Source organism: Bactrocera oleae, chromosome 6 (genome assembly GCF_042242935.1).
Source record: "Bactrocera oleae isolate idBacOlea1 chromosome 6, idBacOlea1, whole genome shotgun sequence".
Taxonomy (NCBI): Eukaryota; Metazoa; Arthropoda; class Insecta; order Diptera; family Tephritidae; genus Bactrocera; species Bactrocera oleae.
Genome location: NC_091540.1, coordinates 31,499,048 through 31,525,149, shown reverse-complemented (window position 1 = coordinate 31,525,149; position 26,102 = coordinate 31,499,048). Strand labels below are relative to the sequence as shown.

Below are 26,102 nucleotides of genomic sequence, written 5' to 3'. Positions count from 1 at the left end.
TAATGTGTTTAATTATATACACACACATACATACACATCTATTACTCTCTTCTTTTCAAAATAATAACGAACTAAAAAAAAAGTGTAATCATATGGATTATAACATATCTGAGGTCGACATACTTCTGAACAGTAAATGGGAACATTTGAGTATGATTGCGATGATAACCCCAACCAAATGTGCGCCTATTGTAATCAGCATTGCAACATTGGAAATGTGTACTGTACTCTCAAATCTATTTATAGGACATACACATAGTTGACATATGTATTGTATATGTATATAAATAATTCCATAAGAATTTAAAAATTAGAATAAGAAATAGAATAAGAATCAAAAAACATACAGGTATTTTTATATTTTTTGATCGGATACGTCACGCTATTGAATAATGCTTAATAGTGTATATAGGCTAAGCTGTGTGTTTTTGTTGTGATTTATGTTATTTGACAATTCTCCACCACATTTGCGATATAGTGACGTATATTTCGCGAAAGAAAAATTAGTAAGTACAATATCCTATTCCATCATTCATGATTAGCTTATTATTTCAACATAGAATAAAAAAATTAGCCATCGGGATCGGCATTGTTCTACTAAAGACATGCATGCTTATGTTGGTGAAGATATACATACATATGTATGTAGCAAAATATCTAATATAATATATTGTTACTATTAGTGCCAGACTTACAAACTTAATTATATTGGACAGGTTGGACATTTTAAATATAATATTTATTAATACCTAATTATGTTATCCGTTCCTCCCGAAAATGGGCCTACTTACTTTTAATACTATTACAATACCACTATTAACACTGCATTGAAGACATAGCGATTACATATTATATATAAATATTATATACAAAGTATACATTGATTACTGTATATATTTTATTTCCAATCATTAAGTAAAATAATCTCAAAACTACTTTTATAATCTGCAGCACATTCTATTAGGAAGTAGAAGATATCAGTTCAGTGAGACGGCCGCGTTTGCATCGGTCAGTTGTACACGATCGCGTTTGTTAAAAATGTATTGCCATTTGGTGGGATGTTCCCCACCTTCGAGTGTGATCATACCATTAGTCCTTTTGTTATCCTTGTGCAGTGCACAACACTGGCCTTATGATGACTACGATATTCAAGGCGGTGAAGTTGAGACCGAAAACGAAGCGCCAAACAACAACCACTTATACAATAATCCACCTGGCACAGTGATTCAGCAAATTCCTAAATCCGGATTTCAACCTGCCCGCCCAGATGAGTTGGTTGTACCCGGTTTGGGGGCAGTTCGCGGAAAAGTTGGCTACAAGAATATAAGGGGCAGACCAATTAATTCCTATTTGGGTTTAAAATATGGAGTAGTACGTCCTGGTTTGGGTCGTTTTCAAGTAAGCTATAAATAACGATTTATATATTGTATATATCAACATCAACATTGAACAATATGTTCGGAAACTAAAGCGTTTTGTGAAGATATATTGTCAAATAAAGAAGTTTTCCATACAATAACTTGATTTTGATCAATCAGTTTTTCTGACAGCTATATGCTATAGTGATTCGATATCTGCGGTTGCGACGAAATTTGTAGCTTCTTAGGTAGAAAAAGACGTGTGGAAAATTTCAGATCGATATCGCAATAATTATATACCAAATATATATACCAATATATTTATGTATGTAAATGGCTAAATCCAACTTCCTTATATCCAATATCATTACTTTCTACTCTCTGATTGACTTTACGCAGAATTTATGGTTAATATGAAATATTTCAAAGGCATTACGGAATCGTAACCATGGAAATGTTGTCCATATGTTGAAGCTAAGTGAGTCGAAGACCTGTAGAATAAGTTAATGTTGAATTCATATGTAACATTTATTAAAAAGTTTATCTCACATCATAAAAGTATTTCCATGTATTGACAGTATTTCTTAGCCATTAATCCTTGCACGTTGCGAGTATAGTAAATGTTCAGTAACACCCGAACTTAGCCCTTCCTTACTGGTCCTTTATACTTTTGGACTAACTTTTGAAAGCATAGGACCTGAGGGAGGTATTGCTAATCATTCAGTCGAATAAATTTCATTGTGCCTACAATGTTGTTCCCAGGTGTGGGTTTATTTTAGAGGAAGTTATTGCTCATATTTAAAAATGACGGAAACAAATGTACATATCTGAATCTGCTAGTTATTACATTATGAATCATATCAGTTTTATTTCTTTTGGTGGATAAAGAAAACTTATTATGTTTTTTAGCAAGCCACTGTTTATAAACACCACCATGATGAACAAATTGACGCAACGCTAGTTGCGCCGCGTTGCCCACAGTTTCCTGATTTGAAGACCATAACAGAATCGGAAGCGCGTCTTGAAAATGTTGACAATTGCCTTTCACTAAATATTCATGTACCATCTTATGTAATTCTACCTCAGCAAAGAACTCGCCTTTTACCGGTGATGGTATACGTCCATGGGGAAATGCTATTCGATGGAGGAGCTGAAGAAGCCCAACCAGATTATTTCATGGAAAAAGATGTTGTCTTGATATCGATAAATTACCGTCTTGCACCATTTGGTTTTCTTACAACACTAACAAATGAAATGCCCGGAAATGTAGCTCTTGCCGACATAAAGTTGGCACTCGAATGGATTCAACAATACATACGGGCCTTCGGAGGTGATCCACTGCAGGTGACTCTATTCGGTCAGGCTGGTGGAGCAACTTTAGTACACGCACTAAGTTTGAGTGACAAGGTAAGTATATGACATTTGAGATATAATTACAGTTCGGATGTTGTACGCCAATTTCTTCCTTAGGCACAAGGTCTATTTCAAAGATTAATTTTACAGTCAGGCACTGCCTTGAACCCATTGTTTTTGGAACGAGATGCTTTATCTACAGCCCGCAGTTTTGCACATTTGGCTCATTGTTCACGAACGAGCGACCAAGAAATACAAAATCTTCATAATTGTTTTGAGCGTTTAAGTACCACAGAAATTCTAAAAACCATGAAACGGCATTATGTATGAGTACTGAGATTATCATCGTTTTTAAATCGTTAACAAATACTTATTTTTAATTTAGGAAGAAAACGAACCCCGTGGTTTGCATTTCATGGGAGGCTTCAAACTAAATTTAGGAGATGCTCTGGGATATCTGCCCGTCCATCCTGCGGCATTGGTCTCCAATCGTACATACCCGATGATAATTGGAGTGGCGAAAGATGCTGGATCTTTTATTTTGACTAGTATTTCAATAAGCTTTAAAGGATTACGTGAACACTTTTAAGCTTTTCCTTTTTTTTAAGGTTTTTATGATGAATTATCGCGTTTGCGTTCAAATAACATATCCGATTATATAAATGTTGTGTTGAAGCACACAGCACAGCCGCGCGATTATTTAGTCTGGAAGAACTTGGCATTACGTGAAATTTTTAATGAAGAAGAAATACGTAATCCCACTTTACATGCTTTGATTCCAGGATTATTAGAGGTATTTGTTTTCCTTAGTATTACTTTTACATATTAATTAAACAATGTTCTATTTTTTAGCTTATTAATTTAATTTTATACCGTGGTCCAATAATTGATACGATTAGATCCACTTACAAGAACGCTCCAACATATTTATATTCTTTCGATTACCGAGGTGAATACCATCGTTTTGGTCATTTGAAAAATCCACTCCCATTTGAAACCGACGCTACACTTAGCGATGATAACATTTATCTCTTCCCATACCCGAAAGAAGTGAGCATTTTAAATGAAAAAGACCGCGCTTTATCACGTGATATCGTTACCATGTGGATAGACTTTGCTAAGTATGGTGTTCCTAATAAAGTCAATGGCGTCTGGCCCAATGTCACCAATGGGATAGGACCATTTTTGAGAATTATCAATTTTAAAGTTTCAACGTTGGAATTGGATTATCATTTTGGAGATGGAATTGCAGTACCAAATTTATACCCTGAATACTTTACAATCACAACAGCGACAACCACAACGACCACTACACCAAAGCCCTATTTAAATTACCCCTCTTATACGAATTATTATCCACAATATAAATCCAGTTATAGGCAAAGCTATCAGCAGCCAGACAATTATCATTATAGATCACGTACAACCGTACTAAATGGGGTGGACCATTCGCAACCATCTGGACGTGAAAACTAATATTATCTATAAGTTTTAAATGTAATTGTATGCATTGATAATGTGGACGTATATATAAGAAGAAGAAAAAGCTAAATACGGGTGGAAATATGAGAAACATACAGATTTAGAGATGGTGCAAAAACTTAATAAAAAATGTTTAAAGCAAATTCAGTATTATTTATTGGACGAAATTCTGAACCAATTACTCTCCTATGTTATAACTATGAAACAATTATCATGTGCCGAAGAGGAATACTCAGAATTCGAAACTATCCAAAATTATGGAAAAGTATATTTTCTATATAATGAACGGTAATAAGTATGTTGCTGGAAGCCTTTGTGCTAAAATCTGAATATATCTAAATAACATTGTTTTAAATATTTCTAACTCAATACCAATATTGTTAGGCAGCCAAGTTTGCGAGAGAATCAGTGCATACGATAACGAGAAGAATGCACACTTTCGCAAAATCTCGATCATTTTGCGGTATATTGTATTGCCACTTATACATTACCGTCTGAATATAATCAAAATACATCAGACATATGCATACTTATATGATAATTACAATTTCAGTTCAATTTTTTGTCAAGTAAATGTATATATTTTAAATACTATACAAGTAAAGGATTTTAAATTATATAACTTTCATCGAATTAATTAATAAAAATCAATTAAGCATGTATTTTAGATGAATATATGCCCTTCACCAAAGATTTTTTACGATTTAGTTTCCTCCGCCTATTACGTTTCATTTGTTGCCGTCTTTTGACACGATTATTTCGTAGGTAATAAATTTCTCTGATTAAACTGTGACCATTTTCTTCGTCTATTAACGTTGCTGAGAACTCTTTAAAGTAATTTCCGTTAACGGTTAAAGTATCATCTATTTTCATATATGGACCATACAAAGTGGTCATAGGTGGCCAATATCCCGCACGCACATCACTAAAAGGATTTCCGTTAATCACAAATGATGTCCACAAGTCCACCATGCGCTTGGCCATTGTCCTATCAGGCGGACTCAAATTGATAACATGTTGTGGGTATGGAAAAAGGTAGAGTGCCTCATCTGTTAACGACACACCCGCTTTGAATGGACTCTGCATATTTGTCTCCTCATCCAAATCGCGATACCTATTAAATTCACCCATGTAGTCAAAAGAATAAAGAAATGTATTTTCAGGAACATGTTTATTATTCATGTTGAGAGCTAATAGCACTGGTAGTTTATGCATTAAAGTTCCACAAACCTGAAGAATAATAATTGAAAAAATATATTATTTAATTATTATTTTATTTTTATAAATAACAAGTAATTTGGGGCTTACGTCAATTAAACGGGGTATAAGTGTGCCGAATGTACCATTTTCCATTAACTTTCTGTTGAAAAAGTCATGTGTGACAAAGCTAGTCAACAACATCGTTTTATCAGTGCCCACCACTTGGCGAATTATATGATCAATGTAATCATATGTGTTATAATCGTCTGGTATGACACCCTCAAAATCATTTTCCACGATTTCTAAAATTTTTATAAAGTATAAGACGAAGAATACTTGGAATATTTGAATTACTCACCATTCAAAACCCTTGATCCAACATTTTTCGGACAACCACCCATTGCCGCATAAGAAAAATTCGAATTCAATATAAGTTCATAAGGATGCACGGGCAAGACACCACTTGGTCCACCAATTGTGAATTGGATTCCACCAGTGTAACCTACTCCCAAATCAGATTTCTCGAGCTTCGTTCAATAAATATTTATCATATCAAACATACGAACATACGCTTAAGCTTTGCAACAATACTCACAGCATGCGTCATAAATGCACTAAGCAATTCTAGCGGTGACAAATCTATCAAACATTCATTCAAATCCCGCACCGTCTTCATTTTGCATTCGGCCTTTTCAGCAATATCCTGTGCAAGCTGGCGGGGGTTACCTTCCAGAAATATAGGCATCAGTGCGGACCCGGAGTGATAGATTACCTGGTGAAAGAGTCCTTTTTGTACCTGTAACGGTTTAAGATAAAAATACAGTTATTATTGATTTGCTTCCTTCTTTGTGTGAAAATGGTGCTCACTATTGGAGAAATAGAAAGTAAATGTGCTATAGCAGCACCGCCTACTTGACCCGCTAGCGTCACATGACTCTCATCACCACCAAAATATTGTATAAAGTGTTTGACGAATTGTAATGCCAAATATATGTCAAGTACTCCCGCATTTCCAGGTATTTCATCTGTTTTTGTTGAAAGGAAACCAAATGGGCCCAGTCGATATTGAGGTGTCACTAATACAATATCCTTTTCTAACAAATAATCAGGTGGTGCTTCAGAGTTACTGCCCTCATACAAATACTCTCCATGTATATACACTAAAACTGGAAAGCGACCCATGGTGTTAGGGGTGGTAATTGTTAATGTGAGACAGTCTTCAATGTCCAGTACGTCATCCAGCTTCTTTAAAGATTCCATTGAAACAACCGATGGGCAACCGATTTTCTCTGCTGTTGCATCCATGATGTCATCCCATGGTTCTACAGGGCGTGGAGGCTGACAAGAAATTTTAGAATAAGATAAAGAAAAATTATAAGCAAAAATTAATATACAAAATTCGAGATAGTATAAATAACAAGTATAGTATAAATAACAAACTAGAGGAAGTGCTAAGGGAAAGGGTCCTTTTGTATTGCATAACACTTGCAAAATTCCGTTAACCAAAGGAAATGTTTTACACTTTTCGTGCATTGTTGCACTGGGGCTTACAGAATAGCGTATAACGTAAATAAGACCTTTTATCTTAATTTTATTTGTCCTGTTTCGAGAAATTATTAAATGGTTAATGATAGGTATTACAAAACATAGATATATGCTACGTGGTATATGCACTAATTTAATATTTTACAAACTTAACTTAACTTGTTGTTCGAGAGTTTAAGAAGTAGTACTGAACTATTAGACTTCTTAACGACCGGTATAAAAGTCCTTCGTAGGTGAAAACTTAAATTACTTTTTTACAAATTACATAACTTTTACTCTATCAATTTTATTATTCACATATTATATAAAGTCACACCTTAAATCTATATTTTCCTGTAGGAGCTTCCGCATATTTGAGATCCACAAATTGTAATACTTCTCGCTTCGACCACGCTGTCTCTATAACTTTTCCTTGAATGGTGCCCAATTTGGGTAAATTTATAACAGTATCAACATCGTCATCGAATTCAGCCCAGGCGGAGTGTAATAAAAATAATGTAGTTATAAATAATTCCAAACACCGTGATCGACGTTTGATGTAAAAATAATACAGTTTACCAAACATATTTTAAACTTCGTATTAAAGAAATCCTAAATAAAACACAATTGGGCTCATATACAATAGTATATGCCGCACATAAATTTTTGTTTAATTGATATTCTAATGAACGCAAAAAAACATTTCTTAAAAAGTTTCGATACAGCTGTCAAGATGAAGCTCTTCTTAGATTTTAAAGAATATACCGCGCAGCTCTGAGCCGTTTTTCAGACTGGTTGTTTAATAAACTGAAGACTAGAAAGCGACTATAGCTGATGAAAGAAATTAGAAATTGCTATATGCAAAATAACAACAATGCTAAATTATGCATAGTGACACAAAAATCCGATTTCTCTTTAGCTTAATAAGAACGCAAAAACTAAAACAAAAAAAAAACGGTCATAGTTTATGGGAGTATTTTAAAAATGATTTAAAGCTATTAATTATACTTCTTTACGTACTCTGTATATATAGTACATATATATATATTTATTTATATAGATGTATGCATGCATATTTAATTTGAAACCTTTTTGACACCCCTTTCTCCTAACAGTAGCTGCTTAAAATCACCAGATTTACAAATCCATATAAAAGGTAAAAGTTAACATAATAATGCACACAAAATATGTGCGAATATAATATGAATATATTATTCAATTTCTTACTTATTAAAATGTGAAAATAGGCAAAATACGGCAATAATCACACAAATAAAACATAATATAATAGAGATACATGTGTGTATTCATAGCCGGTGGTAACAATCTTCCAAAGTTTCAGCTTAACGTATATTCCATACAACGAATATTTATGTAGTACAAAATTTCCCAATTGCAGTTAAGTTATCAATGAATATTTTGGACATGAGTCTGTTACCTAAATTCTAGTTTCACATTGTACAATTTACATACATACATGCTTGAAAGTTTGATGAACATAATTAGAAACGTATAAGGCTAAAGATCATTCGATTTATCATTTTATCATGACTTTGGAACCTGTTAATAAAATAAGCTTAATCATGTGTTAGTAGTCAACATCAAAAGTCCCGTTCGATTCAATTTCCGATACATACATAAATATACATATGCACATGCTTATATTCATGCCAGTACGTTGGCTTCTCTGTGCTGTTCTATGAACGCTTTGAACAAGATTTTGGTGTCAGCACCTAAAATCCATTATTTTCGTTTACGTATTTATGTAGGTTAAACATGTTAAATCAATTAAATATACAAACGATAATATTTGTAAACAGGGAAAGTAAAAACGTGATTTTTTATATCTTTTATGTTCGCGAAGTTAATCAACTTCTAGCGAAACATCTGCTCAAGAAAAGGAATATATGAATACAACAAATTACCCAACAGCGATGCTAATTTTATTTTTAGGTATGAGGCGCTACTCAAAATGGTAATATCTGAAAACTATTAGTAACTACATATGTATGTTGTTAAAGTCAATATTAGGAAAATTTATCAAGAATGTCTTGAAAGAGTAAATCAGGTTTTTCGGTATAGTATTCGATGAACCCGAGTCTTAATAATTTGATATTCCAAACTTTTTGGATGCTTGTAATCTTGTAGATTAATGGCACTTACGTAATATAATTGTTCACCAATAATTGGGAACTGTGGCTTTTTCTGAATCGAAGTTCATAGAAGTTTAATAGCAATACATACTAGCCATTATTATGCTGCTGAGTTGTGAATCCTTTGCCGGATATAAATCCAGGTGCGTCATGGACCACCGTGCCTTCAGACGTTATCTATGTCTTTCAACATTCTTGCAAAATAGACAATTACGTTGTTCATTCTTCACATTTGTGTAAGTCCACCGATGTTACAATGATTTATTTTCTGAAACATATAAGTCTCGCATTATTCAAATAAATTTAATTTAGTTAATTCGTTAAAAAGGGAGCCACAGCATTTACGTCAACATTAGGTAAATACTAATTTTGATAATGATTCAACTCTGGCGATTCCTAGCAGAAATTTTCGTGTATGTTTGGAAGCGCAGTCCTCTATTCATGTATGTAGATATACATATACTACTTCAAGTTTATTAACTTACATTATGATAACCGATAACAATTACATACGAAAATGGTTTTCTGCTAAATTTATTTCAATAATAAATATTCATTTAAATTTAATCATACTTAAGAACTCATACATAATAAATTATATTATATAAACAATTTTATTTTTATCACTTCAATCAGATTTAATTATAGTTAATTAAACCACTCAGGCACCATCATTCACTCTGAATACAAAATTCAAGTTTCTGCCGTTATCCTCATTATCATCGCCGTCATCCTCCTTGAAGCTTTCAGCATCATCAACGTATTTTTCATATTCGGTTATTTCTTCTAAACTGCCGAAGAAGTCGTCGTTAACCAAGTTATATCCCTGCCGAGTCTCCTTTACAGTAATGTTATATTCATCAATGTAGTTTTTACCAACAGTTACAATATGACCAATTTTTAAGTATGGACCAATTTCTTCTATCATAGCAGGCCATGCGGGTGTATTCGGTGCAGTTGGTACGCCATTGGCTGCGAACGACGTCCAAAAGGCCACCATACGTTTAGCAACTTTAATGTCACGATTTAGATTTAAAGAATTATGCCTTGGCCAGGGGAAAAGATACAAATTGTCGTCAGTTAGGGAGACACCAAGCTCAAAAGGCGCTGAACCGTCCACATCTTCGCTCACAGAATAACGGTTTAGTTCCCCTTCATAATCCAATGTATAAAGATAAGTACTATTTGGAAGTTTCTTTGCATTCGCTTGTAAGGTCAATAGGACAGGATTTTTAAATGCTATAGTGCTGCACATCTGTAAATATTAAATAATATGTTTCAAAGCTATAATAATGTAACTAGAGAAGTAAATATCGATTCTTACATCAATCAGCCCTGGGACGAGTTTGTAGAAGGATCCATTCTTAATCTCTTCATCTGTGAAAACTACTTCTCTTGCAAATTTTCTCCACACACCTGTAGGATCGACGCCATTAGTTTGGGCTATTATGTGATCAATATACCCCATGCCATCCAGTTTATCATCAATAATAGTCTCATTGAAGTTATCAATATAAATATCTACAACAAAAACAGTTATCTTAGATTATTTTCATTAAATAAACTTCTATTCAACCTTTAAGCAGAAATGTTCCCCCATTTTTAACGCTACCACCGAGTGTGGGATATGCTTTAAAATCTCCAGATGCTAATAATTGTCCTGGATGTTTTGGTAGGATTCCAGATGGACCGCCGATAACAAATTGAACGCCTCCATAATTGCCAACCCCCAAATGTGCATTGGTATCGCCATGTGCACTAAATGCAGTCAATAGAGTGGTAGTATTCATTTTTCGCAAACACTTATTAAGCGACTCTAGTTTTCTAATATTTTTACAGCCTGCGTATTTCGCTATATCTTTAGTTGCAGGTAGTGGATTATCTGTAATGAAAGCGGGTGATAACGCCGTACCAGATTGATAAATAACGCGATGAAATAGACCATCGGGAACCTAAAACATTTTTTGAGTTTTTAGAACTTTTATACCAATAATTATTCGGTTGCGATACTCTTACTGCTGGACTCATAGCTAATACATTAATCAAGGCTGATCCACCGACTTGACCAAACAGGGTAATCCGAGTAGGATCACCTCCAAAATCTGCAATATGTTGCTGAATCCATTTTAGTGCCAAAATAACGTCTTGCACTGCGGCATTTCCAGGTATTTCATCGGTCATCGTTGACAAGAAACCAAATGGACCCAAGCGATAACGTACGGAGACTAACACAATATCTTCATCTAATAAATATCCAGGAGTTGCCTCTGTGTTACTACCTTCATAAAGAAAGTCGCCATGAATGTAAACCATGACGGGTGCATTCCCACTGAACTGTAAAGGAAATAATTGAAATCAATCCATACTAATACCTATCTTTATATACTAGACTAATCAAAAATAGATTCAAAGCTGAACACGTATAACCAATATGTACAGGTTGGTTGAAAAGTTGGTTGGTCTCACCAAGAAACAACTACCAGCTCCAAATTTTTTTTTTCTTGAAGACTTGAAGACGATTCACGCGAAGGATGACCAAAAAGTGTTAGTTAGTGAAGATCCAAGTTTGACTAAGCATGAAATTGATAATGCCATAGGTATCTCAGACGAACGAGTACTTCATATTTTACATGGAGAATTACATATGAAAAAACTATTTGGAAAGTTAGTGCCGCACACGTTAACAAATCAACAAAAACTGGATCGAAAACAAATTTCTCAGCATAATTTGGAGCGTTTTAAACAGAATAAAACCGATTTCTTCCGTCGTTTTATAACTATGGATCTTGGATCTACCACCATGATCTTAAATTGAAACAAGAACATTTACAGTGGACTGAAGTTGGTTGTGCATCTCCAAAGCAAGTAAAGTCACAACAATCAGCAAAGAAGGTTATGGCATCCGTTTTGTGGGATCCAAACGGAATTTTGCTATCTGCAGAAAGGTGAGACAATCAGCTCTGAATATAATTGCAGCCTTTTGAATCAGCTGGATGAAAAAATTCGTGAGACCACGAAGACCTGGTTTGCAGCACAAACAAATCATTTTTCATCAAGACAATACACCAGGGCACAAGATGTTTTGACAATGACAAAATTTAACGAATTAAAGTAAGAACCTCTTTTTATTATACTCTCGCAACCTGTTGCTACAGAGTATAATAGTTTTGTTCACCAAACGGTTGTTTGTATCACCTAAAACTAATCGAGTTAGATATAGGGTTATGTATATATAAATGATTAGGATGAAGAGACGAGTTGAAATCCGGGTGACTGTCTGTCCGTCCGTCCGTCCGTCTGTCCGTCCGTGCAAGCTCTAACTTGAGTAAAAATTGAGATATCTTTATGAAATTTGATAGACATGTTCCTTGGTACCGTGAGACGGTTGGTATTGCAGATGGGCGTAATCGGACCACTGCCACGCCCACAAAACGCCATTAATCAAAAACAAATAACTTGCCATAACTAAGCTCCGCAATAAGATACAAGACTGTTATTTGGTACACAGGATCACATTGGGGAGGGGCATCTGCAGTTAAAACTTTTTTTTTTAAAGTGGGCGTGGTCCCGCCTCTAATAAGTTTAATGTGCAAATCTCCTAAACCGCTGATGCTATAATAACAAAATTCACTAGAAGCAAATGTTTTTAGCACTTCTATTGACGGTGTGAAAATAGTTGAAATCGGGTGGCAACTCCGCCCACTCCCCATATAACGGTACTGTGAAAAACTACTAAAAGCGCGATAAATCAAGCACTAAACACGCCAGAGACATTAAATTTTATCTCTGGGATGGTATGAGATGACTTTATAGGAACCGCGTTCAAAATTAGACAGTGGGCATGGCGCAGCCCACTTTTAGGTGAAAACCCATATCTTGAGATCTGCTTAACCGATTTCAACCAAATTCGGTGGCTAACGTTCTTTTCATGTTTCTATGTCATACTGCGAAAATGGTCGAAATCGGACTAGAACCACACCTACTTCCCATATAACACCATTTTAAATTCCATCTGATTCTTTCACTTTCCACTAGGCAAATCAGGCAACAATGACTGTATCGGGATAAAACTTTGCGTGAATAATGCGATTAAAGTATGCCACCTTGTGGCCAAAAATTGTCTAAATCGAACCAAAACTGTTCAAGCCCCTAAGTACTAAATATGTGGACCCCAGTGCCTATAGTTGACCTTCCACCGAAAATATCAGTTAATCCACAAATAAATCTCAAACGAGTATACTATTTGACTTTGCGAGAGTATAAAATGTTCGGTTACACCCGAACTTAGCCCTTCCTTACTTGTTTTATTTATTTTTATTAATTGGAATCTAAGCATATCTCAATTCAATTACATTAAAACCATATTTTACTTCCTGAGATAATTAAAATATTTCAGGAAAATATGTTCATATGTTTAGGTTTATTGAATATTCCCTTATTATGCGTATTTACACAAATTTGATAATCACACATACATTCTTAAATACACGTACGCTGATACTTACTTCTTCTTGCCCCGCACAAACAAGGAATTTTGTCTACACTTTTTGTTTTTGCGAGAAGCAAGTTGAACGATCGCAGGCAAGAAGGGAGTTGCGGCGCACTGCCACATAATTATTTCAGATATATTTTTAATAATCGAGTTTATTTTAAAAACGATTATAAGCATGAATTTATCTGTATTTATATTTTTACGTATATTATTATTATATTACGAAAATAAGTCATAAATGCATCAGTATTTTTCAATACAAATTAAGCAACATATTAATATATTAGGAGCCCTCACTTGACACGCCTCTGTGCATGGTGGCAAACCAACGAAATAACGGCGAGTTCGCGCGGACATTGTGTTGTTGAAAAAACCAAATGACGACTTTGTCGACAAACAAACATGCATACATATGAGCTCGCTTATATATTGACACCAAATTTTGCGCATCACCGCGGAGTTGACAAAATTTGTTTGAATAGACAATTTTGCGACAATGTCGGTCGGCTATGTTGTCTCGTTTGTCCTTTTTTGCAGTGGTCTGCTATTGAAAGTTGACTTATGCCAGAGAATGTTGATGAATAGAGAAGGAGCAAATGTTAGCAGTACTAAAATGTTAATTACGATGGAGGAACATCGAAAACGCGCAAATTGGAAAATAAAATTTCACCACAACTATCAGGGTACGAAACGAACTACACCACTCTATAAGCAAAATGTATACACATACATATGCACAGATGTTCTTTGATATGCCCATAAACAAAACTTAAAATAATAAAAAGGAAAATAATTGACTTATGAAAAGAAAATATAAGTAATGAGGGAAATAATATGAAAATAGAACTAAAATATCATTTAATAAAAAAGAGTTATAAAAATAAAAAAAGAGTATATAAAAATATGTGATAGGATATGAACTTAGGCAAAATATTTTACATTGCCATAAAGAAGTGTGCTATACAAGCAGCACCACAGACGATATTGGAGTAATTTTGTCTAATCTGTGAAGTCAAAGAGCTATTGCTGTTTACTTGCTTTAAATGTTCATATGTCTATATGTGAATATTCTTGAAATTGCCTTCCTTCATTCGCATGTCCAAATATATTTGCATATATGTACACATATGTACATATGTATGTATGTCCCTCAATATGTCTTTCGCAAAAAATCAAACATTCGCGCAAGTGACAAAAAAACGTAGACGCACCATCATCGGCCAATAATATTCAAGCGAACTCGCGGCATATTTTCTAAGTATTTCATATTACAACGACAACAAATTCATTCATAAGGAACGTGCGTCTGCTTCAAAGCAAAGTGCGCTCGTTCATAACTCTGCGCCGCGCTATTTTTTCTGTGCGCCTGGTAAACCACATTTGGTTTTCATATAGAATTTCTACCGCAAATGCGCGAAAATAAAAATGAATGAAATTGAATTTTGAATGTCTTTAGTAAAATTGAAGAAGTTTCAATTTTACAACTGATCCTACCATTCCCCTCGCATTTGTATTTTGCCCACAAGATGCCTCCTCACAACGGTGCTAAAAATCAGAAATTGAAGAATTTGTCTGATGTTCCCTTCAGAAAGGAGAATTGGCAACATGACCTATTAGCGAGTTAAAATAATATTTTAATTTTATTCATAATATGCACAATATATATGGCATTAAATTAAAAAATGTATATAAAATTGCCATTCATATGCAATCTTTAACTACTTCTAAGTATATATTCTAAGCACAGTCCATATAGTACTTTTATATGTTTACTTATTATCATTATTTCATAGTTTGTCGATTTAGCCCATTTTAGGTTGGCAAAAATCCCCCACTGAACCCTCCCCGAGGGTGCCGACTGGTAATAGATACCACAGATTCACGACACAAGCGGGGACGAGCTGGTAACAGTCCGCCCCTGCCGTAGACGTGAGGAATCTAGCTAAGGTCAGACTTCTTATCTGTGTGTTCGATGTTCCTCAATAGCACAGCATACAGATAAGGAGCCTTACCATGGTCGGGGGTAAAGGGCTGGATCAGGGTGTCATGCGACCCGTGCCGAGGATCAACCTGGCTGGGGGCCCTTAAATAGCCCAGTCTCGAACGGAGCTTACGGATACCTGGCGCCCTCCGTAATAAGATAGCCTTACTTGCGCAACGGGGGCTATGCACAAGTGGACATACTTTCCCCCACACTCGTGGGACTAACAATGAACCAAAACGCAAATAAACAAAAACAACAAATAACGAAAACAAAAAATCGGAGAGAGCCCGGATCTCCAGGAAAAAAGCCGAAGGGAGCGAGTTGCTCCCATAAAAGAGCAGCGTTTGGAGCGAGCTCAACAAACACGAAGAGGACAGGAGCGAAGCTTGGTCCAGAAGACAAGGCAAGCACTAGTAAAGGGGCAGAAGCTAAAGCTGGCCCACAGAAAGTGGTAGCGCCGGAGGCAGCCAGACCCAAACCCTGCGGCCAAAACACGGCTGAGAAGCAGGGGGAGGGAGGAGATGCCAAAGGGGCTGCTGCCGGAAGTGCATCTGCTAGGGAGTGGCCTGCATTTAGCATGCAGGACCCGTCAAAGGCAAAATATGCGGAAAGACGACGCGCCGCATACTTACTAAGGTTGGTAGAGCTAAAGCCGCCAACGAAAGAGGAGCTAACGCAGGAGCTCCAAGCATCGATTGACTGCGCGAGAGCAGTCATACCCAACTTCAAGTTGGAGCCGCCGGTAAAGGCAGCCAAGCGACAGAGGTCAGCTGAAGAGGCAAAGCCGTCAGCTAAGAGACCGAAGACCAAGGGTGTAACGCCCGCAAAATCATTTGCAGAAGTGGCCCGGAACCGAATTGTCATTGACGTTATGGATGAGGGAGATCCCGAAGGAAGAATCCCCAGAGCCCAATGGAAATGGGTGCAGGCTGGGCTGACAAATGTGGCGCTGGAAGTGCTATTAAGCAATCCGGGTCCGCCACCGTCATGCGCAGATGCCGGCTGGTACCAGGGCCAGATCAAAATGATTGCTTGCGATGACGAGAGATCGGTCGCTCTATACAAAGCTGCTATAGCCAAGGTGGGAGAGGTATACCCCGGGGCAAAATTGGTAGCAGTGGACAAGAAGGACATACCATCCAGACCAAGGGCAAGGGTATGGATTCCGGCTACACCATCACAGCCGGACCAAATTATGCAGCTCATAAGAGCCTGCAACCCGAGCCTACCCACGGAAGGGTGGAAGTATGTCAAGACATTTGAGGACAGCGTAGCAGAATCTGGCGTGGAGACCAAAAGGGCCACGATGCAGATTCTGCTGTTATTAACGAAAGAATCCATCGAACCGCTGGCGAAAAGTGGCGGGGAGATAAATTACGGGTTTACGAAAGAAAGGATAACGCCTTACAAGTCGGACGCCGATGCTGCAGACCATCTGGCATCGGGGAAAGAGATATGCGAAGTAGAGGAAGATCCTATGGAGTCCTCGAGCGACGCGGAAAGTATGGAGCAAGGTGAGTGTTCTTCTTCCGGGTCTGAGCTTGCGGCCAGACTCTCAAGCTTGTATACTGAGAAAGAGCTTTTAAGCGACTCTCAGGAAGACGCAGATATAACAATAGTTAATGCGTCTTCTACAAATTAATCTCCATCATAGCAAACTAGCTTCAGCAGCCCTAATTAACCGCGTGGCAATGGAACAGCCTGAATTTGTCATCATTCAGGAGCCATGGGTTAATGGAGGGCGTATTTGCGGACTGAGAACGCCGAATTATAAGTTGCTGATAGCTAACTGTGAAGGTAAAATCAGAGCCTGCATAATGGCAAAGAAAAACCTTAATGTTTTTATATTACATAATTACAGCAACAACGACACAGCAGCAGTAGCAGCAGAGCTGGTGCCACCTCTGATGGTAAAAGAGGAGGTACGGGATAGCGAGGCATCCAAGTGCATGACGATACTTGGATGCGACTCAAATGCGCATCACACAATCTGGGGCAGCACAGATGTAAACATACAATAGAGGAAAGGGCCGATAGAGGCATTAACTTTAATAATCATAGGAGAACAAACTGGCAGCTGCACATGCAAGAGCTAGAGAAACGTATCCCTATGATTTTACCGTTTCAGCCCAATAGCAAGGAGGATCTAGATATCCTCGTTAATCGACTCACGGAATCGTGCCGGCAAGCACTAGAAGTGGCTTGTCCAATAACACGAAGCAGGGGTAGAACAAGGCCCCCCTGGTGGTCTCTAGCACTTAAAAAGCTACAGAAATAATGCAGAAAGCAGTTCAATTTAGCTAAGCAATCCCAAGGCGAGTCAGACTGGGATTATTATTACAACCTCCTTAGGTCATACAAAAAGGAAGTTAGGAGAGCAAAAAGAAATTCATGGAAATCGTTTTGCAATGACATCGAGAACACGGCGGAAGCGTCTCGACTTAGGAAAATAATGGCACAATCGGTGCATAGTATCGGTTATCTACAGAAGCCAGACCGAAGTTGGACGGTATCCAGTGAAGAGTCCTTGGGTCTACTAATGGATACCCACTTCCCAGGCAGCTCTGAAAGCCATACTGCAGAATATACTCAAGACAGTGGAGCAGAAATGAGCCCCACTCTCATAAACATAGTGTCAGAAAGCAACGTACGCTGGGCAATAAACAGCTTTAAGCCCTTCAAGTCGCCGGGATCAGACGGTATATTCCCGGCTCAATTGCAGCAGTCGCAGAATTACATAATGCATTGGCTAATTGCCATTCTTAAGGGGGCGCTGCAATTAAACTATATCCCTTTGCTTTGGAGGTAGGTCAAGGTAATATACATACCAAAGGCAGGCAAAAGCTCGCATACAAGTCCAAAGGACTTCATGCCAATTAGCCTCTCCTCTTTCCTTTTAAAAATCCTGGAAAGACTAATAGAATTACATATAAGAAACAAACTGAAACCAGAAAAGTTGGCTGGTTCGCAGCATGCGTATTCTAAAGGAAAATCACAGAAACAGCACTAAGCTCTGTGGTGGCGGAGATTGAAAAATCTCTGGAAGTCAAAGAATACACTCATTTGCCTTCTTAGACATAGAAGGAGCCTTCAATAATATCCAGCCTAGGGCCATACTGAGTGCGCTTAAGGATCTGGACATCTCTAAACCTCTCAGGAAATTAATTGAACAGATGCTCACGAGCAGGTCAATAATTTCGACGATGGGAGCGTCAACGATGTGCAGATCTGTCCAAAGAGGTACACCTCAAGGAGGCGTGTTATCCCCCACTCTGGGTCAAACGATATTGGACGATATAAATCGCTGGGCAGTATCGTGCGGATTAAATTTAAATGCTGGTAAAACAGAGCTCGTATTGTTCACCAGAAAACATAATGCTCCAGAAGTTACGGCGCCAATAATAAATGGTTGCAGACTAACAATTGGAGATAAGCCAAGCTACCTGGGACTAATCTTAGACAGGAAGCTTTCTTGGAAACAAAACTTTAATGCTAGGGTGAAGAAGGCAGCCAGAGCACTCTACACCTGTAAAAGGATGGTGGGCCCCAAATGGGGACTTACACCTCGGGTAACTTATTGGCTCTATACAGCAGTTGTCAGACCAATCATGACATACGGTATATTGGTATGGTGGCCAATAATGGAAAAGAAATACGCGGTAAAGCGTATGGAAAGCATACAGAGAGCAGCCAGTATATGCATTAGTGGAGCTCTTAGAACAACGCCAAGCCAGGCTCTTAACGTCATTCTACATTTACTGCCAACAGACCTGTTCTGTAAACAAGTGGCGGCAAAGTCAGCTCTTAGACTGAGGGAATCCTCCCAACTAGTCGCATGCAACAAGGGGCATTCAAGGATACTCAGTATATTCCCGTTCCTACCCAAAACCACGGATTTACACAATCCAATAGAACGGATGCTAAATTCGGTCCACAATATTGCCTTTCCCACAAGAGAGGAGTGGAAAAGGGGCGAGGTGGACAGGAATACAGGAATTAGCATCTACACTAATGGATCCAAACTGAATCATCGAGTGGGAGGGTGTCTTTTGCGCAACATTAAACACCAACATCGCCTTCCGTTTGCCAAACCACTGCAGTGTCTTCCAGGCGGAGATCACAGCAATTAAAGAAAGCCTAGTGGTATTGACAAAAAGTGTGCTCACAACAAGGAGCATATATATATACACGGATAGCCAAGCGGCCTTGAAATCACTCAAGTCTCCAATGGTTTCATCCAAGCTAGTGAAAGATTATCTTGATCTATTAGAGGATCTGACATCCTACTTCACAATAAACCTGCAATGGGTTCCAGGACATAGCGATATTCCTGGTAACTGCGAAGCAGATGAACTAGCCAGAACAGGCACCCCTTTGCAACTAACCCCTGAAAAAGAGGGTCTCTTTATGCCTCTGGCAACTTGCAAACACTTAATCAGCGAACATGCTATAAATATAGCTGAGTCGCGGTGGAGACAATCAATAACCTGCACAACCAGCAGACTAACGTGGCAGGAATGTCGCACAAACCGACTACTAAAATTTAAAAGGAATGATATAAGAACTCTGATAGGAGTACTAACAGGTCACTGCCTAATTGGTAGACATGCAAGTAGGCTAGGTGTACCATACAACGACTATTGTAAAAGCTGTCAAGAAGTAGAGGAAGAGGAGACTGTAAAGCATCTTCTATGCGAATGTAAAGCTCTATATAGGAAAAGAATCGCAACTATCGGTCGTGGATTCCTTGACGACGTATCAGAAGTTGCTAATATAAAATAATTTGTACTGATGAACTTCATCACAGGTTGGTTCAGAGAGGAGACGATAGAGTGAGGGAACATTAGTCCCGGTGGTATCACAATGGGCCTCCTATAGGCCTAGGTGCGTCATTGGACAGCCACTCAACCTACCTACCTACCTAGCCCATTTTATATAAATACGACGCTATGAAAATGCAGCCCAATCGGTAATCGCAATATTTCAAAAAAGCATAAGTCAACTTTCAATAGCAAACCACTGCAAAAAGGACAAACGAGACAACATAGCCGACCGACATTGTCGTATATATGTATGTTTGTCGACAAAATCGTCTTTTGGTTTTTTTCAACAACACAATGTCCGCGCGAACTCGCCGTTATTTCATTGGCTTGCCACCATGCACAGAGGCGTGTCAAGAGAGGGCTCATAATATATTAATATGTTGCTTAATTTGTATTGAAAAATACTAATGCATTAATGACTTTTTGACGTAATATAATTAATAGATACGTAAAAATATAAATACAAATAAATGCATACCTACAATCAAGAAAATCCGATTATATCTGTAATATTTATGTGGCAGTGCGCCCCTGACGCCTTCTTGCTTGCGATCGTTCAACTTGCTTCTCGGAAAAAGCAAAAAGTGTAGACAAAAGTCTTTGTTTGTGCGGGGCAAGAAGAAGCAAGCATCAGCGTACGTGTATTTAAGAATGTATGTGTGATTATCGCATTTGTGTAAATACGCATAATAAGGGAATATGCAATAAACCCAAACATATGAACATATTTTCCTGATATATTTTAATTATATCAAGAAGTAAAATATGCTATTTAAGAAATTGAATTGAGATATGCTTAGATTCCAATTAATAAAAAAAATAAAATAAAAAGAGGTTTTATGAGTTTTAGGATTCGAACGTATAGGCTTGTATTCGGATTGAGCTTAACTCCTTCACGCTTACGACCTCAAAAATGGAAACGCGGCCGCTTAGCCACCGTTTTATTGTTATCCTCTGCTCAATAAGCAATTGCTCACGCAACGCACATAAGTACATATGTAAGTTGGAAAAATAGCCTATTAAATTTTTATTTTATTATAAACTCTGGGTTTTTACCGGTAATACAGCTTAATAATTCAGAAGGATTTTCATAATTATAAATTTTGTCATATCATAGAAATTGAAAACATAAATCTAAATAAGTAGGTATGCGCAACGATTTTTCATTTAGGAATATTCGTTGTGTCTATTTATAGCATTTCGCATATTGTGTGGTGAATTACAAATGAGTACACAAAGAAAATCCACTTAACATTTGCGCCTTATCTATTTCTGGTGCACCAATTTTGGTAAAAATTGGTAGTTCTTTCTGAGAAGCAAGATTTTATATAAAGGTGGGCGCTGCCACACCTGTTGCCCAATTTCGGTACCGGCTACTACCATCTCGAATTAAAATTTAATGTCTCTGAGGCGTTTATTTATTGAGTTATCAAACTTTTACCAGAGCATGTTAATGAATGGAGAAGGCGCAAATGTTAGATGTGCTAAAATGTAAACTATTAAAAGGGAACATCGAAAATGAGCAAATTCGAAAGTTCAATTACCCCACGTCAAAAAAGTATCTTCATATAATCGATCTCAACAAACTACACCACTTTAACAAGGAACCCAGCCAATTTTCACCACCTTATAAAGGAAAATCTAATATACATACTTATGTATGCGCAGATGTTCTTTAGCATGCGTGTTAGGGAAAAATAGAATAACAAAAAACAAAAATAATAGATTTTGAAGAACATTTATAAAATAATATAAAAAAATTAAAATTAAAATTAAAATAAGATAAATTTAATACAAAATGTTTATAAAAATTTAAAAAGAAATAAAACAAAATCTGTGATAGGATTTGAACTCAGGCAATATATTTGATGTAAATTTGCAATAAAGAGCTGTGCTCTACAAGCAGCAACACAAATAATACCTAAATATTTTGCTTTAATGTATGAAAACTATCATTTTTTACTTGTTTCAAATAATCAATTTGTATGTGAATATTCTCGAAATTGCCGTCATTCGCATGTGTACACATATGTATATATGTATGTCTCTCAATATGCCTTTTGTCAAAAATCAAACATTCGGGTAAGCGACAAAAAAAAACGTAAACTGGCACCATATTTTCTAAGTATTTCATATAACAACGACAACAAATTTATTCATAAGGAAAGCCGGTATGCTTCAACACGAACTGCGATCATTTATAATTCTGCACTCCGCTCTTTTTTCTGTGCGCCTGGTCAACCAAATTTGGTTTTCATATGGAATTTCTACTACATGTGCACGAAAATGAAGTTTAAATAAAAATGAATGAAATTAAATTTGAACGTCTTCAGTAAAATTGAAGAATGAGTAAAATTTCACTTTTACAATTTGTATCACTGAAAATCCTATCATCCCCCTCGCATTTGTATGTTGCCCACAAGCTACGTCTTTACAACATTTGCTAAAAATCAGAAATTGAAAAATTTGTCTGATGTTCCCTTCAGATAGGAGAATTGACAACATGGTCTATTAGCGACTTGAAATATTTTTTAAATTTACTTTATATTACTCGTTATATATGACATTATATTATAAAATTTATATAAAACTGCCATTTATATGAAATTCCTAATTACTTGTATTAGTTCTAAGCACATTTAATACGGTGCTTATGCATGTTTACTTAATATCATAATTTTTTCATAAATTTTGATTTTCGATCTAGCCCATTTTCTCTAAATTCAATGGCATTAAAATGCAGCCCAATCGGTAGTCGTAGTATTTCAAAAGAGCATAAGTCAATTTTTAATAGCAAAGCACTGCAAAAACGGCAAATGCGACAACATAGCCGACTGACATTGTCGCAAAATTGTCCATTCAAACAAATTTTGGCAACTCCGCGACGATGCCCAAATTCGGCGTCAATATGTATGCCAGCTCGTATGTATGTCCTTTGGTTTTTTTCAACGTTTTGTCAGAACTCCATTTTTGCTTCGCCCCGTCTCCGCGCGAACTCGCCGTTACTTCCATGGCGTGCCATCATGGTCAGAGGCGTTTCAACGGAGGATTTATATTGTATCATCATATTGATTAATTTTATTATAATAATAATTGAGAAATACTGATATCTTAGGGCTTTGTTACGCAATATTATAATATTTACGTAAAAATGTAAACAAACATAAATGCATACTTAATTAAACATTTTTAAAAAAAATTCGATTAATAAAAATATATCTGATATAATTTTGTGGCAGTACGCCCCTGACCACTCCTTGCTTGCCATTGTTCAACTTGCTTCTCGCAAAAAGCAAATGGTGTAGCCAAAAGTCATTGTTTGCGCGGGGCAAGAAGAAGCAAGCATCAGCGTACGTGTACTTATGAATGAATATGTGATTGTCACATTTGTGTAAATACGCACAAATAAGGCAATATTCAATAAACCTCAACGTATGAACATATTTCCTAAAAATTTTGATTTATCTCAGGAAGTAAAATATGCTATTAAAGTAATTGAATTGAAATTAGCTAAAATCTCAAATAATAAAATAAAATCAAAAACACAGGTTTATGATTTACAGGATTCGACGTAAGCGTTTGTATTCGGAATGGGTTAACTCTTTCACGCTTACGACCCGAGCCACTGCAAAAGTGAAATCGTGACCGCTTAGCCACTGTTTCATTGTTTCCTTTGCCTATTAGATATTTTTCATACAACGCACAAAAATGTGTTGAAGAATTTATCTATTAATTACTTATTTTGTTGTAAATTCTGCGGCTTTAACCAATAATCCTCTGATTGTATATAATTTGAAGGATTATTTTAAATTACAAAAATTATGATTTTTGGTAATATGCAAATGTAATAGTAATGTATAGCCTTTTCCCCGTTTCGATCATTGCGTGATGTATTTCAAACGAGTCGAAGTTGTATTTTTCGATGTTCCCTCTTGTGAAAAGCTCAATTTAGTACTTCTTAACATTTGCGCCTTCTCTATTTATTAACATTCTCTGCTTTTACTAGTTGTAAATATAACCGTTATATGAGGACCTGGCAGGGTTATCATCCGATTTCACCCATTTTTAAACTGGCGAACGAAGTGTAGCAAAAATTTACCTTAGGAAATTGGTTTAATATAGCTTTTATGGTTTATGAGATATGTATTGTACATTAAACTTATTAGGAGTAGGACAATTTCCACTTTTTTAAACTTTTAAAATTTTATAGTTTATGAAATACATTAAGACCAGAAAGTTTCCGGAAATTGTTTTTTACTTCGATATTAGCGATCCGATCCCGGACAGCGCCTGCAAGGCATGTTTCGATGATTGGAAATAGAGGTGGCATATGTGTATAGCTTCAGAAGGAGCATATTTTGATTGTTATTCAAGTTATCGTTTGCACGGAGGGAAGGACAACAGAAAGACCGGCAGTTACTTAGAATTCAATTGTTCTCATCATGCTGATCATTTATATATGTATAACTCTATATATACATCGATTAGTTGCAGGTGTTAAAAACAACCATTAGGTGAACAAAATTTTACACTGCAACAACATGTTGCGAGAGTATAAATATCTCTAATGTCCAAATATTCCCCACCATCATCGGTGGAATATTTTATATTCGCTAATATTTCATATTTTTTACAATATTTAGATTCGATAACTTACATTTTTCGTATTGATAGTTAAACGTAGACAGTCTTCAAAGTCAATTTTCTCCTTTCGCCAAAGCTTAAGATTGTGTAAATCCTGAAGAGATGGACAACCAACATGAGGTTTGTGAGCATTCAGTGTTCCCTCCCACGGTTCTGCTGGCACTGGAGGCTATAATTTAAAATATATTATATATTGAAAACGAAAACAAAAACACAGCCAAAAAATAGCTTACGAACCTTAAAGCGCAATGAACCAACTGGAGACTTTGCATAAGGAATGTCAAGAAATTGCATTATGAATTTCCCTGACCATGCTGTTTTAAATGTTCGACCCCGAAGGCGTCCCAAGTTGGGAATTTCCTTTGTAATGTAACGGAGCTTTTGAGATTTCACCGGTCCTTCTTTGATTGTTTGACGAATTGGTTTTTGTTTGTGAACTTGACCCGACTTTTGCCGCTTGCCACCCAGCTTTTGCTGCTGTTGCCCCTCAACACACAAAGCCAATAGCAGCAAAAGCACTAGTAGTGTGAAAAAAGTTCTTTCAAATTTCGCCATGTTAACTCAGCGACACCGATCGACCAACTGAAGAAATTTTCGAAAAAATATTTAATTAAAACGAAATATTTTGGCTTTCTTAGCTCCTTTCATTCTGCATTCAATGCCCTATTTTTGCTCGATTTCTTCACTTTATAGGTTTTCACTCCCAGATACTGTTAATATAGAAACATTTAAATATTCAGTTATACCAGTATATTTACTTCAGACTTTACTAATTCAGCTATGCATCATTTTCAGTCATACCTTTGTGTGGCTGTGTATGTATACATAACATACACTAGGCAACATTGGAAAGTTACACAAGCAAGCAGCCATCTTTCTACAGTTCAGCCAATAACTACTATTGAATGAATCTGTAATTAATTACGTGTGTGATATAAATGATTGTTTATTTGAATAGTAATCGCATACATATAAATAAAAAATGCCTGTGTCACTCAAATGTATAATATTAATTTAATAAGAAAATTATTAGATTTACAATAGTATTCTTTCTTAAAATTAAATGTTTATTTGTAGATGCTGAGGTCG

The 26,102-nt window shown here is 36.5% G+C and overlaps 4 protein-coding genes across 4 annotated transcripts; 2 read left to right on the top strand and 2 right to left on the bottom strand.

Moving 5' to 3' along the window:
* Positions 1-298: 298 nt before the first annotated feature.
* On the top strand, positions 299-4,336 carry Glt (Glutactin). Its single transcript, XM_014235950.3, has 7 exons — positions 299-506; positions 952-1,398; positions 2,268-2,765; positions 2,829-3,035; positions 3,097-3,259; positions 3,320-3,504; positions 3,564-4,336. Exons 1-7 carry the CDS (start codon positions 441-443, stop codon positions 4,185-4,187), a joined length of 2,190 nt encoding a protein of 729 aa, XP_014091425.2. The 5' UTR covers positions 299-440; the 3' UTR covers positions 4,188-4,336.
* Positions 4,337-4,746: 410 nt separating this feature from the next.
* On the bottom strand, positions 4,747-7,686 carry LOC106618263 (glutactin). The gene is made up of 6 exons (XM_014235945.3): positions 7,255-7,686; positions 6,261-6,731; positions 5,989-6,189; positions 5,752-5,920; positions 5,502-5,695; positions 4,747-5,423 (listed from the first exon to the last, which is right to left on the bottom strand). The coding sequence occupies exons 1-6, from the start codon at positions 7,501-7,503 to the stop codon at positions 4,845-4,847; spliced, it is 1,863 nt and encodes a 620-aa protein (XP_014091420.2). The 5' UTR covers positions 7,504-7,686; the 3' UTR covers positions 4,747-4,844.
* Positions 7,687-9,588: 1,902 nt separating this feature from the next.
* On the bottom strand, positions 9,589-25,796 carry LOC106618264 (glutactin). Its single transcript, XM_036374087.2, has 6 exons — positions 25,251-25,796; positions 25,027-25,182; positions 11,087-11,404; positions 10,647-11,022; positions 10,395-10,591; positions 9,589-10,325 (listed from the first exon to the last, which is right to left on the bottom strand). The coding sequence occupies exons 1-6, from the start codon at positions 25,566-25,568 to the stop codon at positions 9,732-9,734; spliced, it is 1,959 nt and encodes a 652-aa protein (XP_036229980.2). The 5' UTR covers positions 25,569-25,796; the 3' UTR covers positions 9,589-9,731.
* On the top strand, positions 15,773-17,238 carry LOC138857696 (uncharacterized). Its single transcript, XM_070111298.1, has one exon. It carries the CDS (start codon positions 15,773-15,775, stop codon positions 17,186-17,188), a length of 1,416 nt encoding a protein of 471 aa, XP_069967399.1. The 3' UTR covers positions 17,189-17,238.
* Positions 25,797-26,102: the final 306 nt, after the last annotated feature.

Coding starts and splice junctions, on each gene's coding strand:
- Glt (XM_014235950.3), top strand. CDS start 441: ATGTTATTTGACAATTCTCCACCACATTTGCGATATAGTGACGTATAT. Junction 3,036..3,096: donor AAACCATGAAACGGCATTAT/GTATGAGTACTG, acceptor TTTTTAATTTAG/GAAGAAAACGAACCCCGTGG. Junction 3,260..3,319: donor TGGATCTTTTATTTTGACTA/GTATTTCAATAA, acceptor CTTTTTTTTAAG/GTTTTTATGATGAATTATCG.
- LOC106618263 (XM_014235945.3), bottom strand. CDS start 7,503: ATGTTTGGTAAACTGTATTATTTTTACATCAAACGTCGATCACGGTGT. Junction 5,696..5,751: donor TGGATCAAGGGTTTTGAATG/GTGAGTAATTCA, acceptor TAAAAATTTTAG/AAATCGTGGAAAATGATTTT. Junction 5,424..5,501: donor TTATACCCCGTTTAATTGAC/GTAAGCCCCAAA, acceptor ATTATTCTTCAG/GTTTGTGGAACTTTAATGCA.
- LOC106618264 (XM_036374087.2), bottom strand. CDS start 25,568: ATGGCGAAATTTGAAAGAACTTTTTTCACACTACTAGTGCTTTTGCTG. Junction 11,405..25,026: donor TAACTATCAATACGAAAAAT/GTAAGTTATCGA, acceptor TTTCCTTTACAG/TTCAGTGGGAATGCACCCGT. Junction 11,023..11,086: donor TATTAGCTATGAGTCCAGCA/GTAAGAGTATCG, acceptor AAAATGTTTTAG/GTTCCCGATGGTCTATTTCA.
- LOC138857696 (XM_070111298.1), top strand. CDS start 15,773: ATGAACCAAAACGCAAATAAACAAAAACAACAAATAACGAAAACAAAA.